Genomic DNA, 15,356 nt, shown 5'->3' with positions numbered 1-15,356 from the left:
TAGGGTACAGTTGGATATTGCCAAGAGTTTGCAACATGCTCTAAGCATGGATGTTTAAGCTGGTAGATAAGGTGCGATCTTATCTTGGATGATGTTGAGCTTCTTGAGTGTTGTAGTTGCACCCATCCAGGCAAGTGATGTGTATTCTATCGCATTCTTGACTTGTACATTTATAGATGGTGGAGTGACTTTTGGGAGTTAGGAGGTGGGATACATGCTGCAGAATACCCAGCCTTTCATCTGCTATAGTAGCCTCAGCATTTATGTGACTTGTGCATTTCAATTTCTGGTCAACGGTGACCCTTCCAGAAGCAGTTCTGCAGCTTAACTTCCCCACTGCCCCATAGCCCGCAATCATTGGGACCAACTTATAGTTCCTGTACCACCACCAAGCTAAAATCAATTAGCTCTGCATTGAACTGGGAACCTTCCTGGATCATAACAGTCCACATAATACATTTGCTTAACGAATCATTGAACTCACTATTTTGTGTTAATCAAGCTTGGTTTTTCTCTCTGCCTCTGCTACTCCACTGATTGATTTTTAATCATGTGGCCTTAATTTGAATAATTTCATAATTTGTTGAGAACAGGTCTTATAGTTAGTGATACTGAGATTTGACATACCAGCAGAGTGGCTGGTCAAACTTTTAATACTTTTAGGCTGAGGTCAGGAAACATAAACAATTTTGGGTTGCAGGGATATAACTTTAAAACAAAAATCAAGAAATAGCGGGATTGAAAAAGGGAACTATAAAAGTTGATCCTCATTTTAATTGATTTTAAAATGGTATTGATTGCAAGCCTTCCTCTAAAGCAGAATTTGGCATTACTCGTAACTGCCATACAAAGGTGTACCGTACAAGCGCAGAAACCTACTACAAAAATAACTGGGTGGATTGGCGACTAAAGTAAAATTGTCACTCAGTTACTCATTCTCTTTTTACAATAAAAAATTTATGACCCTGACTCTTCTGACTAGTTCAAGTACGTTCTCATAAGTACTGTTATATTTGCATGTGAATTATAATATCCTTTTCTAGGCTAAGACCTCTTTCTGTTTCAGTCTTTTGCCATTTTGAGCTACCGTTTTTACAACGAGCGTGGTTATTTGAAATAGTTGTCTTTCGCAAGGGAAAGGGTGGATTCAAAATGATGTGTACTTTTCAAACAATTTCCACTAAAACTAGATAATTATATGAGTACCAGTAAATCTCAAGCAGGAAAAAATGTTTTTTAATCCTTACTCTAGGTCTAGCAGAAAATGTTTGGGATCCTCTGTCATCATCTCAGACATCCAGACTAGTCAAATTAATACTGAAGTTAGTTGAAGGATATCCTTCGGTTGTAAATGGAGAAAATAAATACACGCAGGTATGCCTTTGTTGCCTTTTCTATTCATCATCTTCTGCTGCTGTTAGAGCAGAGAAGGTTAAAAGGAGCAAAAACAGGAAATACTCAGCAGAAAGGTTGCAGACCTGAAATGTTAACTCTTTTTTCTGTCCACAAATGCTACCTGACCTGCTGAGTATTTCCAGCATTTTCTGTTTTTGTTTCAGATTTCCAGCATCTGCAATATTTTACTTTTATATTAAGGTTAAGAGGAGATTTGTTAGGTGTTCAGAGTAAATAAAGAGAATTTGTTTCCAGTAACAGGTCGCTAACCAGAGGACAGGGATTTTAGGTGATTGACAAAAGAACCAGAGGTGCCATGAGGAAACCTTTTTAACACCAAGTTGTTATCAGGAATGCACTGCTTGAAAGGGTGATGGGAGCAGATTCAATAGTAACTTTCAAAAGAGCATTGGATAAATAAGGGGAAAAAATTACAGGGCTATGGGGAAAGAGCTGGAGAGTGGGAATAATTGGATAGCTGTACAAAACAGCCAGCATAGGCATGATGAGACAAACAGCCTCCTGTATTATTCTATGATTATTTAAATTTAGATATGAGTGGGAACAAAAGCAAACATTTCCACAGGGGTTTCAGAAGTGATCCCAAAGAACTGTACTGGTTATCCAGATAGACTGTGTGTCCTATGTTTCCGAGTTCGGTGTCTCCCTCCCTGGCCTGTTTCTATTATCAGTCATTAATAGAAGCAAAACACATTGCGAATACTGAACATTTGAAATTATGTTTTTGTGTGGGAGATGGAGTCTGCAACAGTTTAATTCACATTTGACAGCAGTGACTAATTACATATGACAATGTGCACACGCCAGTTCTTATGTATTGTCTGGAAGTATTGGCCAGGACACCAGAAAAGCTTCCCTTTAAATAGTGCTATGGGATCTTTTATGGCTACCTCAAGAGGCCAAATCTTGGTTTTATGGCTCAGCTGAAAGATGGCACCTCTGACAGTGCAGCACTTGCTCAGTACTGTACTGAAGTATCAGCCTAGATTATATGTTGAAGTCTCTGGAGTGGTGTGAACCCATGATCTTCTAACTCACAGTTAGATTGGTATCGCTGACTGGTAATGTTGATATATACTTAATGCATATTAATCCTTTGTATATTACAATGATTTGTACTATTTTGTTATGGTCTTTAAACTGTACAATGCTGGCATATACAAATGTGGGTCTGCGGTGGTTTTCAATTGTTAAATGAATAAAACATTTCAAATTTTCTCTCAGACTTTACTAAAGATCATCGTTTTGAGAATCAGGAAAGCAGTGGATGAAGATGTGTTTGTACCACTTTATCCAAAAAGGTGAGATATTCAAACTTTTATTTCCTGGATTTCAGAATCACAAACCTTGTATCTTATGTATTTCTACTGTGTTATTTTCTTCCATTAAGCTATGCATGTATCACAGAATTTCAAAGCATGCTTTCTTGGTGTACGCAAGGTTCCTGGGAAGCTGTCATGACTCCTACATCCTGAGAGTCCCAGGTACCTCAATTGTTCACGTCACTTGAACGCTTTCATGGTTGGATCCTGGATGATGCGTTGTCCAATAAAGACATGACTGCTCACACCAGTACGAAACCCCCAACACCGAGGCAGAGGAAGTATACAACTGCTGCCATGGAGATACAATGATGACCATCGATCAGGCAGTTGGCCTTCTGAAAATGTGGTTCAGATGCTTAGACCATTCTGGGGGAGCCCTCCGACCCCTCAAGGGTTTCCCATGTCATGGTGTGCTGCGCTCTACACAACCCGGCGCAGCAGTGAGGAGTTGAAATGATGACAGACGACAATAGTGAGTAAGCCACCTCCTGAGGAGGTTGAGGGGGGAACCACATCTAGACCTGGCATGCAGTGGTCATACACGAGGGGACAATGGCTAGGGCCGTTGACGTACACAAGGGAAACAGCGACTTCCTCATCTGCATACGATTCGACTGAGAATCCATGTTACCCACTGGGCGTGAGACAGACATCTCCCTATGGATGCCATGTTTTCCCGTGATAAAATTCCATCACTGTCAGGGGCTTCATGATGAAACAATCCCAATTTCTTCATTCGCCATAGTCCTAATTTCACCGGCCATCATTTCATGGTCACTATCTTAATCCCTCAACATCTGGTCGTGGGATGGAAGGAAACACATGAGCTGTCTAAGTATGCATTTCAACACAGACATTGAGAGGCAGTGCTTGACCAAGTATGGCATCAAGGAGCCCGAGCAAAACTGGAGTCAATGGGAATCTGGGGGAAAACTCTTCGCTGGTTGGAGTCATACCTAACGCAAAGGTAGATATTTGTGGTTATTGGAGGTCAGTCATCTCAGATCCAGGACATCACTGCAAGAGTTCCTCACGATACCGTCCTAGGCCCAACCATCTTCAGCTGCTTCATCAATGACCTTCCTTCATAAAGTCAGAAGTGGGGATGTTAACTGCAATGTTCGGCACCGTTTGCAACTCCTCAGATACTGGAGCAGTCTGTGTAGAAATACAGCAAGACATGGACAATACCCAAGCTTGGGCTGATGAGTGGCAAGTAACATTTGCGCCACGCAAGTGCCAGGCAATGACAATCTCCAACAAGAGAGAACCTAACCATCTCCCCTTGACATTCAATGGCATTACGATCGCAGAATTCCCCACTCAGAACATTCTGGGGGTTACCATTGACCAGAAATTGAACTAGAATAGTCATATAAATACCATGGCTACGAGAGCATGTCAGAGGCTAGGAATCCTGTGGCGAGTAACTCACCTCCTGACTCCCCAAAGTCTGTCCTCCATCTACAAGGCACAAGTCAGGATTGTGATGGAATACTCTCCACTTGCCTGGATGGGTGCAGCTCCAACAATGTTCAAAAAGCTCGACACCATCCAGGACAAAGCAGCCCACTTGATTGGCACCCCGTCCACAAACATTCACTCCCTTCACCACCAATGCACAGTGGCAGCAATGTGTACCATCTACAAGATGCACTGCAGCAACGCACCAAGGCTTCTTAGACAGCACCTTCCAAACCCACAACCTCTACCACCTGGAAGGACAAGGGCAACAGATGCATGGGAATACCATCACCTGCAAGTTCCCCTCCAAGCCACACACCATCCTGACTTGGAACTATGTCGCCATTGCTGTTGCTGTGTCAAAATCCTGGAACTCCCTTCCTAACAGCACTGTTGGTGTACCTACCCCATATGGACCGCAGCGGTTCAAGAAAGTGGCTTACCACCACCTTCTCGAGGGCAATTAGGGATCGGCAATAAATGCTGGCCTAGCCAGTGACATCCACATCCCATGCATGAATTTAAAAAAAAAGACAACAGTTAGATCATTTTCAACAAGGTTGATTTCTTTCGACGCTAATGTTGCTTTCCTTTAGTGGTTTGCTGATTGTTGACAGGACAGTTAAATCAGGGGGAATTGTGAATTCTTAATCCAAGATTTTAATATTGTCTTTGGAATTAAGCCAGTATCCATTGAAGAAAATATGGTGCTTGGGACTGGATCCAATTCTAACTACCAGCAGAACGATCTGTTTTCCTAATACTAAACTTGATTTTCATGCACATGTCAATCCTTTGTAGATCTGCTTCTAGCACTGTTGGAGCTATGTGGAATCTTTGATGCAAACCAATGGCAGTCAACTCATAATTTTTTCATGTCTAAAATATTACTTTTTTGGAGTTAACATAGAAACATAGAAAATAGGAGCAGGAGTGGGCCATTTGGCCCTTCGAGCCTGCTCTGCCATTCATTATAATCATGGCTGATCATCCAACTCAGTAGCCTGTTCGGGCTTTCGCCCCATACCCTTTGATCCCTTTAGACCCAAGAGCTATATCTAACTCCTTTTTGAAAACATACAAGGTTCTGGCCTCAACTGCTTTCTGTGGTAGCGAATTCCACAGGCTCACCACTCTCTGGGTGAAGAAATTTCTCCTCATCACAGCCCTGAAAGGTTGACCCCATATCCTTAGACTATGACCCCTGGTTTGGACTCCCCCACCATCAGGAACATCCTTCCTGCATGTACCCTGTCAAGTCCTGTCAGAATTTTATGGGTTTCTATGAGATCCCCCCCCCCTCATTCTTCTGAACTCCAGCGAATGTAATCCTCACCAACACAATCTCTCCTCATATGTCAGTCCCGCCATCCCAGGAATCAGTCTAGTAAACCTTCGCTGCACTCTCTCTATGGTAAGAACATCCTTCCTCAGATAAGGAGACCAAAACTGCACACACTATTCCAAGCCTCACCAAGGCCCCGTATAATTGCAGCAAGACATCCCTGCCTCTGTACTCAAACCTCTTGCTATGAAGGCCAACATACCATTTGCTTTTTTTACCGCCTGTTGCACCTGCATGCTTACCTTCAGCGACTGGTGTGCGAGAACACCCAGGTCTTGCTGCATATTCCCCTCTCTCAGTTTATAGCCATTCAGATAATCTGCCTTCCTGTTTTTGCTACCAAAGTGGATAACCTCACATTTATCCACATTATACTGCATCTGCCATGCATTAGCCCACTCACTCAACTTGTCCGAATCACCCTGAAGCCTCTCTGCATCCTCCTCACAACTCCCCCTCCCAACCAGTTTGTGTCATCTGCAAATTTGGAGATATTACATTTAGTTCCCTCATCTAAATCATTAATATACATTGTGAATAGCTGGGGTCCTAGTACCGATCCCTGCAGTACCCCAGTAGTCACTGCCTGTCATTCGGGAAAAAAAATATTTATCCCTACTCTTTGTTTCCTGTCTGCCAACCAATTTTCTAAACATCGCAATACACTACCCCCAATCCCATGCGCTTTAATTTTACATGCTGATCTCTTATGTGGGATTTTGTCGAAAGCCTTCTGAAAGTCCAAATAAACCACATCCACTGGCTCCCCCTCATCAACTCTACTAGTTACATCCTCGAAGAATTCTAGTAGATTTGTCAAGCATGATTTCTCTTTCGTAAACCCATGCTGACTCTGTCCGATTCTACCACTGTTTTCCAAGTGCTCTGCTATAAAATCTTTGATAATGGACTCTAGAATTTTCCCCACTACCGACGTCCGGCTGACAGGTCTGTAATTCCCTGCTTTCTCTCTACCTCCCTTTTTAAATAGTGGGGTTACGTTAGCTACCCCCCAATCTGTAGGAACTGTTCCAAAGTCTATAGAATCTTGGAAGATGACCACCAATGCATCCACTATTTCTAGGGCCTCTTCCTTAAGTACTCTGGGATGCATACCATCAGGCCCTGGGGATTTATCGGCCTTTAATCCCATCAATTTCCCCAACACCATTTCTCTACTAATATTGATTTCTTTCAGTTCCTCTCTCTCACTGAGCCCTGTGTTCCCCAACATTTCTGGTATGATATTTGTGTCCTCCTTTGTGAAGACAGAACCAAAGTATGCATTTAGTTGGTCAGCCATTTCTTCATTCCCTATAATAAATTCCCCTGTTTCTGACTGTAAGGGACCTACATTTGTCTTCAAAAATCTTTTTCTCTTCACATACTTATAGAAACTTTTACAGTCAGTTTTTATGTTCCTCGCAAGCTGGCTCTCGTATTCTATTTTCCCCTTCTTAATCAATCATTTGGTCCTCCTTTGCTGAATTCTAAATTGCTCCCAATCCTCAGGTCTGTTGTTTTTCCTGGCAGATTTATATGCCTCTTTCTTGGATCTAATGCTATCCCTAATTTCCCTTGCAAGCCATGGTTTGGCTACCTTTCCCGTTTTACTTTTGCGCCAGACAGGGATAAACAATTGTTGCAGTTCATCCATGCACTCTTTCAATGTTTGCCATTGCCTATCCACCGTCCTCCCTTTAAGTAACGTTTCCCAATCCGTCATGGCCAACTCGCGCCTCATACCTTAGTAAAGGAAACTACAAAGATTCAGGACCCTTGTCTCAGCATCAACTACGTCACTCTCCATCTTGATGAAGAATTCTATCATATTATGGTCGCTCGTCCCAAGGGGTCTCGCACCACTAGATTGTCAATTATTCCCCCCTCATTACACAATACCCAGTCTAGGATGGCCTGTTCTCTAGTGGTTCCTCAACGTATCGGTCCAGAAAACCATCCCATATACACTCCAAGAATTCCTCCTCTACAGTATTGTGACTAATTTGATTTGCCCAATCTGTATGCAGATTAAGGTCACCCATAATTACAGATGTTCCTTAATTGCCTGCATCTCTAATTTCCTGTTTAATGCCATTCCCAACATCACCACTACAGTTTGGGGTCTATATACTACCCCCACTAATGTTTTTTGCCCCTTTAGTGTTTCTCAGCTCTACCCATACAGATTCCACATCGTCAGAGCTAATATCTTTCCTCACTATTGTGTTAATTTCCTCTTTAACCAGCAATGCAACTCCACCGCCTTTTGCTTTTTGTCTGTCCTTCCTAAATACTGAATATCCCTGGATGTTAATTTCCTATCCCTGGTCAGCTTGCAGCCATGTCTCCATAATCCCGACTATATCATACCCGTTTACATCTATTTGCGCGATTAATTCATCCACATTAACTTGAGGGTTTAGTCACTTAGTAAATAGTAGCCAGCGTGGATTTAGAGGGAGTAGATCATAGATTAAACTTAACTTTTTGGAGAAAGCTCAGTTGTGGTATCTTGACTGTATTTGACAAATTTCTGCACAAAAGGCTAGTGCTTATGCTTAAAGCAGGGGGAATCAGAGTAAACCCTGGGGATTGGTGTTGAAACCCTGCTGCTTCTAACTGACCTTAACAACCTTGGTTTAGAAACTCATTAAAAACTGGTCAAGTTCACGTGGTGCCAAACAAGGAAGAGCCATTGAATCTGAGGAGACAGTTTGAAAACTAAAAAAAAAGTTGAAGATGCATGATCAGTAGCAGATGGAATTTAATGTGGCAAGTGTAAAGTACTACACTTTATGTATAGGCAATATTCTCATTCAGTGAGTGGTAAAAAATAATTAAGGATGAAATGGCATTTGCCCAGTCATAACTCCTCAAACAAATACTTGTCTCTTCCAGCCTTTAACCAATTCATTGTTTTGACTCTGAATCCCCACTGCTTTAAACTTAAATACCAGCCTTTTATCCATAAATGTGTCAAATGTTATCAAGATTTTCCACAAGAATTTTTCTTACAATCGTCAAAATAGAGGTGGTTCGTCCATTAGGATCTATTGAGTTCGAGCAGACTCAATGCTCAAGATATCTGACCACTACAAAGCAGCAATCAAAGAAAATAAAGCAAATGCTGAACCATGTAGCCAAACAGTAGCATACAAATCAGAGGAAGTTCTGCTGGAACTATGTAGTGTTTTCGTCAGCTTGAGTACTGTGTTCAGTTCTGGTCACTGAGACACAAGGGAAACATTCAAGGGATGATAGCAATTTCGAGAGGATGCAAATTGATTGCAAGTTTAGTGAGGACTGAGAATGAGAAAAGACTGGAGAAATTTGGGCTTTTCAGCCTTGAAAGGCGGCATCTGAGAGGTAATCTTATGGAGGCGTACAAAACAGTATGGAAAAGGTCGATCTGGAATGTTACATCAAAGAAAATAAGCAGTTAAGTGGGAAAATGGGCTCACGTAAATAAACAGCAAATTTAGCACTGATACCGGAGTTCTTACACACGGACTGGATACATGGAATGCATTTCATGAAAAGCCCAAATTTCTCCAATGGGGTATTGGTAGTACTGAAGGTCCTGGAATTATTTAAGAAACATTTAGATGTTGTGAGGAAGGGTCATTTTTGAGTAGATAAGCCAAGAACAAAGAACAGTACAGCACAGGAACAGGCCATTCGGCCCTCCAAACCTGCGCCGATCTTGATGCCTGCCTAAACGAAAACCTTCTGCACTTCCGGGGACCGTATCCCTCTATTCCCAAGGTGGGGTCAAATTGCCTTTCTCATCTTCTGCTACCTTGTGAAGGTTCCAAAGATGACTAGTGTGGATAGTGCCACGAGGGATATGCTTCTAATGTTAGGTCAGTGAAAAATTTTGTCCTGATTTTAGTCTGTTACATGTGATCTGGCAACAATTGCTGACAGGTGCAAAAAGTGGAAGAAATGACCATTTGGTTATACTTGCAATCCTCACCATGATTAGCATGAATTTCTCTCTCTCAAGTGTTCTATCCTCTCTACCCTGCCCCCGGAAGAAACTTGGATTAAATGTGTTTCAAATTGCATGTTTCCTGTCTTGCTATTCATTTTTAAGATATTAAGTAAGTAATTAATGTATTATTTTAGTGTTCTGGAAAACAAGAACTCGGGGCCCTACCTGTTTTTTCAGCGACAGTTTTGGTCAGCACTTAAGGTGAGAGTTTAAAAGTGGATTGTTTTAATATTACTGTTTTTCATTTAACTGTGCCTGGTTGCCATTTTTGTAACATATTACTTTGGGGGCTATTCTCCAGTTTGGGAAGAAGAACATGGATTCGTCTTTCGGATTCTAAGGTGTACAGCAGAAGTTGCATTAATCTGAATCTACTGACAAATTGATAGATTACTGCAGATCCATAGGGTCCAGTTGAGGAAATTTTATTTTTATCAGTTGGAATGTTTGCGCTTGTATTAAAATTTTCTTTTTTGGGGGGGGCGGTGGGGGGAAAGGTGAGAAATTAAACTGTTGCATATTAAGAATTATTTGATTCAAGTGAAGGTCAACAGTCCAGCCTGTATAATTTAATGCATTAACTGTATGGCTGTCGCAATTCTGCAAAAAAATGCTGTGTCTGCAAAGTTTTTAGTCAACTTGCAACTGAATTTCTCCAATAACTTGCAGTTCTGCAATTTTTATTAAATCTGTTTCAGTAGCATGTTTCATTCACAGAATATTCCACAGATAAATTTACTTTGTTTCAAAGGACTATTTTAGGATATGCTGAGCAGTGGATTAATATGATCTGTGTGCATTTTGTTGCATGTAGATTTGTGTTACTGAAGGTTTTTTTTTTAGCTGCTTCTCCACTGTTCTTAAATGATCTTATTGAATAGTAGAACATGCTTGAGGAGCCATATGGCCTACTCCTGCTCCTATTTTTTATTAACAGATTTGGAGGGAGACGGTGGCACAGTGGATTAGTAATCTAGTGGCCCAGGCCAATGCCCTGGGGACACAGGTTCAGATCCCAACATGACAGCTGGTAGAATTTAAATTCAATTAATTAATTGAATTTAATAACGGGGCTAAAATGTGGCGAGTCGAAGAGACTTAGTAGTTGGCAGGAAAAAAGAGAGGCGCAAGGGGAGAGCCAACTGTGCAACAGCCCCGACAAACAAATTTCTCTGCAGCACCTGTGGAAGAGCCTGTCACTCTAGAATTGGCCTTTATAGCCACTCCAGGCGCTGCTTCACAAACCACTGACCACCTCCAGGCGCGTATCCATTGTCTCTCGAGATAAGGAGGCCAAAGAAGGAGAGAATTAAAAACTGGTCTCCATTTTGTGGCACCATTACTATCTTCGATTGTCGTAAAAACCCATCTGGTTCACTAATGTCTTTTAGGGAAGGAAGTCTGCCAACCTTACCTAGTCTGGCCTACATGTGACTCCAGACCCACAGTAATGTGGTTGACTGCCCTCTGAAATGGCCTAGCAAGCCACTCAGTTGTCAAGGGCAATTAGGGATGGGCAACAAATGCCGGCCTTGCCAACGATGCCCATATCCCATGAAAGAATTTTTAAAATTCCATCATCTGCAAGAAATAGTGCTGTCTTGTATAATATGTTTAAATGGAAACGTTGCCTAACAATCGACATAGGTAACTGAATAGAACCCAAATATTTCTTAATAAATTCACCTGAAAGCTACTGTTTGCTTAAATCCTATACCACTCTTTCAGTTATTGGATAACATCTTGCAATGGACTGGCATAATCTCAAATCGAGCATTGCAGGAGCTGACTGTGGATAGTCTTTTAAATCGCTACATCCTTCTCGCTCTGCAGAACTCAGACCCAGGGGATGACAGCCTGAAGAAATGCCAGAGTGTAAGTAAGCTAAAGTACTGGGTGAAAAGTTTTAAGGATCTCAGGCCATTAAGACCGAAACACCTCTGAAATGCTGGAAACACGCAGTAAATTGAAACGTTGTGTAGTATTGCATTTCTCCGCTGTTTATTTCACTGAGAGTTACTAGTGGTACTCTATGCTTTACACCAGCAATTGGACCTTTGTAAATTGTCTGAGATCATAGTTACAAAGTTGGCTCTGTGTTCGAACTTCATACCTGGTCTTGGTTTCCCTTTTTCTTGACGTCAGTATATTTAAAATACTGCATTACAATGGTTTTTTGGATTTATGTTTACTAAAGAAAGAACTTTCATGTAAATCGCAGCTTTATATCTTCAGAATGCCCCAAACCACTTTACAGTCACTGAAGTACTTTTAAAGCAGTCATTGTAGTAACGTAGGGAAGCACAACAGCCAATTTGCACATAGCAAATTCCCACAGATAATGATGAGACCTGCTTTTGTTGGTGTTGGATGAGGGATAAATGTTGGTCAGTACAGTAGAATTCCCCTACTCCCCTTGAAATAATGCCATTGGATCTTTTATGTTCACCCGAGGGTAGATGGGGCCTTGGTTTAATGTCTCATCCGAAAGACTGCACCTTGACAGTGCTGCACTGAAGTGTCAGCCTAGATTTTTTTGCTTAAGTCTATGGAGTGGGGCTTAAACCCACAATGTACCAACTCAGATGCAAGAGTGCTACCACTGATTAGTTTATGTTTATGATAAGTAAGCTAAAGTACTGACTGAAAAGCTCATAGTTTGATCACAAGTGGGAACCAGTTCTTGAGCGAGTAATACTCTTCTGTGCTTTATTTTTACTATTACATTTCTTCAGCCCAGACTGTGCGCCATCCTCTTTGATGAAATTAAAATCCTAACATGAGAATTTTTAATTCTAGAGCAAGTTAATAAGGTGTTTTTTTTAAAAAAAAAAAAGCATTTGGGTTATTTGGCTTTATAAAATGGGGACTAGGATTTAAAAGCAGAGAGATCATGCCAGAACTTGTAAATCATTGGTTAGACCTCAGCTGGAGTGTTGTGGACAATTCCAGGTACCACACTTCAGGATACAGCCAATGTGGATGCTACCAGAAATATGAGGGGAGGTTTGAAAAGCTAGGACTGTTCTTGGAACCGAAAAGATTAAGAGGTGACCTAATAGAGATTTTCAAGATGATAGGTTTTGATAGAGTAGATGGAGAAAAATTATTCCCCTGGCGAGTGGGTCAATACCTAGAGGTCATATTTTCAAAATCATTGGCAAAAGATCCAGAGAGAAGATGAGAATTTTTTTCACTGAGTTGTTGAGATTTGGAATCCCAACTTGTAAAGGTAGTGGAAGCTGATTCATAATTTTAAAAGGGATCTGGACAGGTACTTGAGGATGAGGAGCTTTACAGGTTGCGGACAAAAAGCGGGATGTGTAACTAAACATGGCTACTCTCTCAAAGAGCCAGCAGACTGAATGTGCTATTCTGTTTCTATGATTCTAAAGCTTCATTATCCTTGCATTGTGACCTAACGTAGTGTAAAGTATACTTCTCATTTTCTAGAGACGACTGTAAAAATTATATTGAATTTAAAGTAATACAAAAGATGGATACCAGGCAGAATTTCATGTTGCTACTTTTATCTTTTAGCTGATCACCTGTTTACCAAAGCACTGGTTTGTCAACCTAAAAGGAGATAAGAGTATCCCACAGATGGAAAATTTCTGCTGTTACCTTGTTCACTTGGCCAATACCATCTACAGGCTAAGCCTTGGATGCTCTGATGTAGAAAAACGCACAGCAAGGTAAATACAGAGGCATAGGCACATGTGTTTTAATTTACCCCCACATTAACATCTGGATCTAAAGCAGTTACTGGGAAGGCTAATAGGAAGTTTGTTCTGTATCTAGATGTGGTACCAATTTGTAATTTCAATACTTGTGTTGTGTGATGTTATAAAGCAGCTTCCCTATCTTTAGGGCAGTGGTAATATGTAATGTCACTTGATTAAAGCCCACTTAAGGGAAAAATGACTAGGAATAAATTTGCCTTTTTGAGTATTTATACTTTTTTTACTCTCTATAATTTTACTTTTCCATGCACCATCCATGGCTAATATGATGGATGACCTACTCCAAAGTCTCTGGTGGGGGGTATTTGTCCCTCTCACTTATCCCTTCCTTTATGTGAAGAAGGATCTAACCTCATTCTGCATATCCCCACAGAGCAAAACTGGATTCGCAAGTTAAGCACGTGGGTTCACGTTCTGTTGCACTCTGATCCCTTGTCCTGTAGCCTCGTGTTCAGGGCACCTTTTTTTCTCCTTCAGTTCTGATCAGTTGGGCAAATTGCTTTAAAACTGTCCTCTACACCATAAAGTATTTCTTAAGTTCATGATATTGAAAGCTGAAAATGTATATTGACATTAGCTAAGAATTAAGTGGTCTGCTTCCCAAAACGAACGCAGTTATGTCTGGTATGTTTTCACACAGACTGCAGGTCTCCCTTTGTTTAAATGTCTGCTGAAGTTGGGGTCTACAGTCATATAGCAGTACAGATTGGATTTAGGGATATGCTGAAGTATAAAATAATAGAAAATTAATCTGAAAAGTTATTTTCTTTTGTCTATTTTGTTAAATTTATAATTGCAGTAACTCTGCAGTCTATTTTGGAATACAAAACTTTGAATGTCAACAGGAAAGGTTTCATATCCTGTAATTACGACAGTGTGTTCTGAGGGTGGTGTGTAATTGTATGTATTTTTATTATGGGAATGTAATTTTTTTTTGTCAAACTGATTTATTTTGTAGGGAGAATATCAAGCAAGTGATTAAAATTCTGGCCATCATCCATGCTTTGGACCATGCAACAGCAGTAGCAAATGAATATGGAGTGAAAGATATCAAGGCATTACTTGATGGGAAGTGAGATTGTAGGACAGAAACATGAACATTCCTGCCATTTGTATGATTTTGTACATATGTACAGATGTTTCGTAAAAGAAAATTGATGGCGTTGTCAATAACATTTGTTATTTAATATTTTCCATCTCTTGTGCTCAAAGGTACAGCTAAACTCCTGAAAAACACACTCCTTCAGCCAGCATCCTTTACACAACAAACTGAGGATGCAATTATTTTAAATCCAACTTGGCTGTGTTTCTACCTTTTGAATATCCACTGACTTATCAGAAGCAACTAAATTTACAAGATTTTGGTTGTTGCCCTCTGAATATTTATGGACTATGACCAGAGAAAATTACATCAAAGTACTGGGAACAAACTGTGAAAATACAAGTCCAACCTGCAGATAACGTTTAAGTTCATTGGGTTGCATTTGTTTAATTTAGTAGATGATGAATGACATTTGTTTTATGGTTTTAAGAACATAATAAAATAAACTGGCTATTCAGTGTGTTGAAATTGTGATATTTTGTCTGCTAATACAGAGGAGTAGGCCATTCAGCCCGTCGAGCCTGCTCCACCATTCAGTTAGATCATGGCTGATCATCTACTTCAACACCACTTTCTCATGCTATCCCCGCATCCCTTGATGCCATTGGTATTCAGATATCTATAAATTTCTGTCTTAAACAAATTGGGCACAAGTTGAATTTCTAGATTTAAGGGGAATACTTTATGTAGAAATGACTTTCCCCTCTCCTCTAACTCTCGCATCCACCCCACATCACCCCCTTCCATTACATTCATCTTACTGCATCATACTTGAGATAAGATTCTACAGAATAGAATGAGCAAAGGCCATTCGGCTCATTCGTTCCACTGCTATTTACAGCCTGCTGTGTCATGTACTGTAACCTACTGACTTAATTCCTTGGAATGGTCTGCATAATTTACAAAGCTTAGTAGATGATCCATACTAGGATCAGCAGCTCGCCTCCGTACATGCCCAGAAAAT

General features: G+C 40.7%; 1 protein-coding gene across 2 annotated transcripts in view; it reads left to right on the top strand.

Moving 5' to 3' along the window:
- Nucleotides 1-14,849, top strand: part of paxbp1 (PAX3 and PAX7 binding protein 1) — a 48,605-nt gene extending 33,756 nt beyond the window's left edge. The window contains exons 13-18 of one of the 2 annotated variants that reach the window (XM_068041079.1): nt 1,253-1,374; nt 2,641-2,717; nt 9,682-9,748; nt 11,276-11,422; nt 13,088-13,242; nt 14,249-14,849. In XM_068041079.1, the coding sequence (XP_067897180.1) occupies nt 1,253-1,374; nt 2,641-2,717; nt 9,682-9,748; nt 11,276-11,422; nt 13,088-13,242; nt 14,249-14,366 (686 nt within the window). In that variant the 3' untranslated portion in view covers nt 14,367-14,849. Of the gene's footprint in view, nt 1-1,252; nt 1,375-2,640; nt 2,718-9,681; nt 9,749-11,275; nt 11,423-13,087; nt 13,243-14,248 lie in introns of those variants that run through there. The other variant, XM_068041080.1, reaches the window with a different exon arrangement.
- The last annotated feature ends 507 nt before the right edge of the window (nt 14,850-15,356 follow it).

The sequence above is a fragment of the Heterodontus francisci genome, chromosome 10 (assembly GCF_036365525.1).
Source record: "Heterodontus francisci isolate sHetFra1 chromosome 10, sHetFra1.hap1, whole genome shotgun sequence".
Classification (NCBI taxonomy): domain Eukaryota; kingdom Metazoa; phylum Chordata; class Chondrichthyes; order Heterodontiformes; family Heterodontidae; genus Heterodontus; species Heterodontus francisci.
This window is presented reverse-complemented; position numbering and strand designations above follow the sequence as displayed.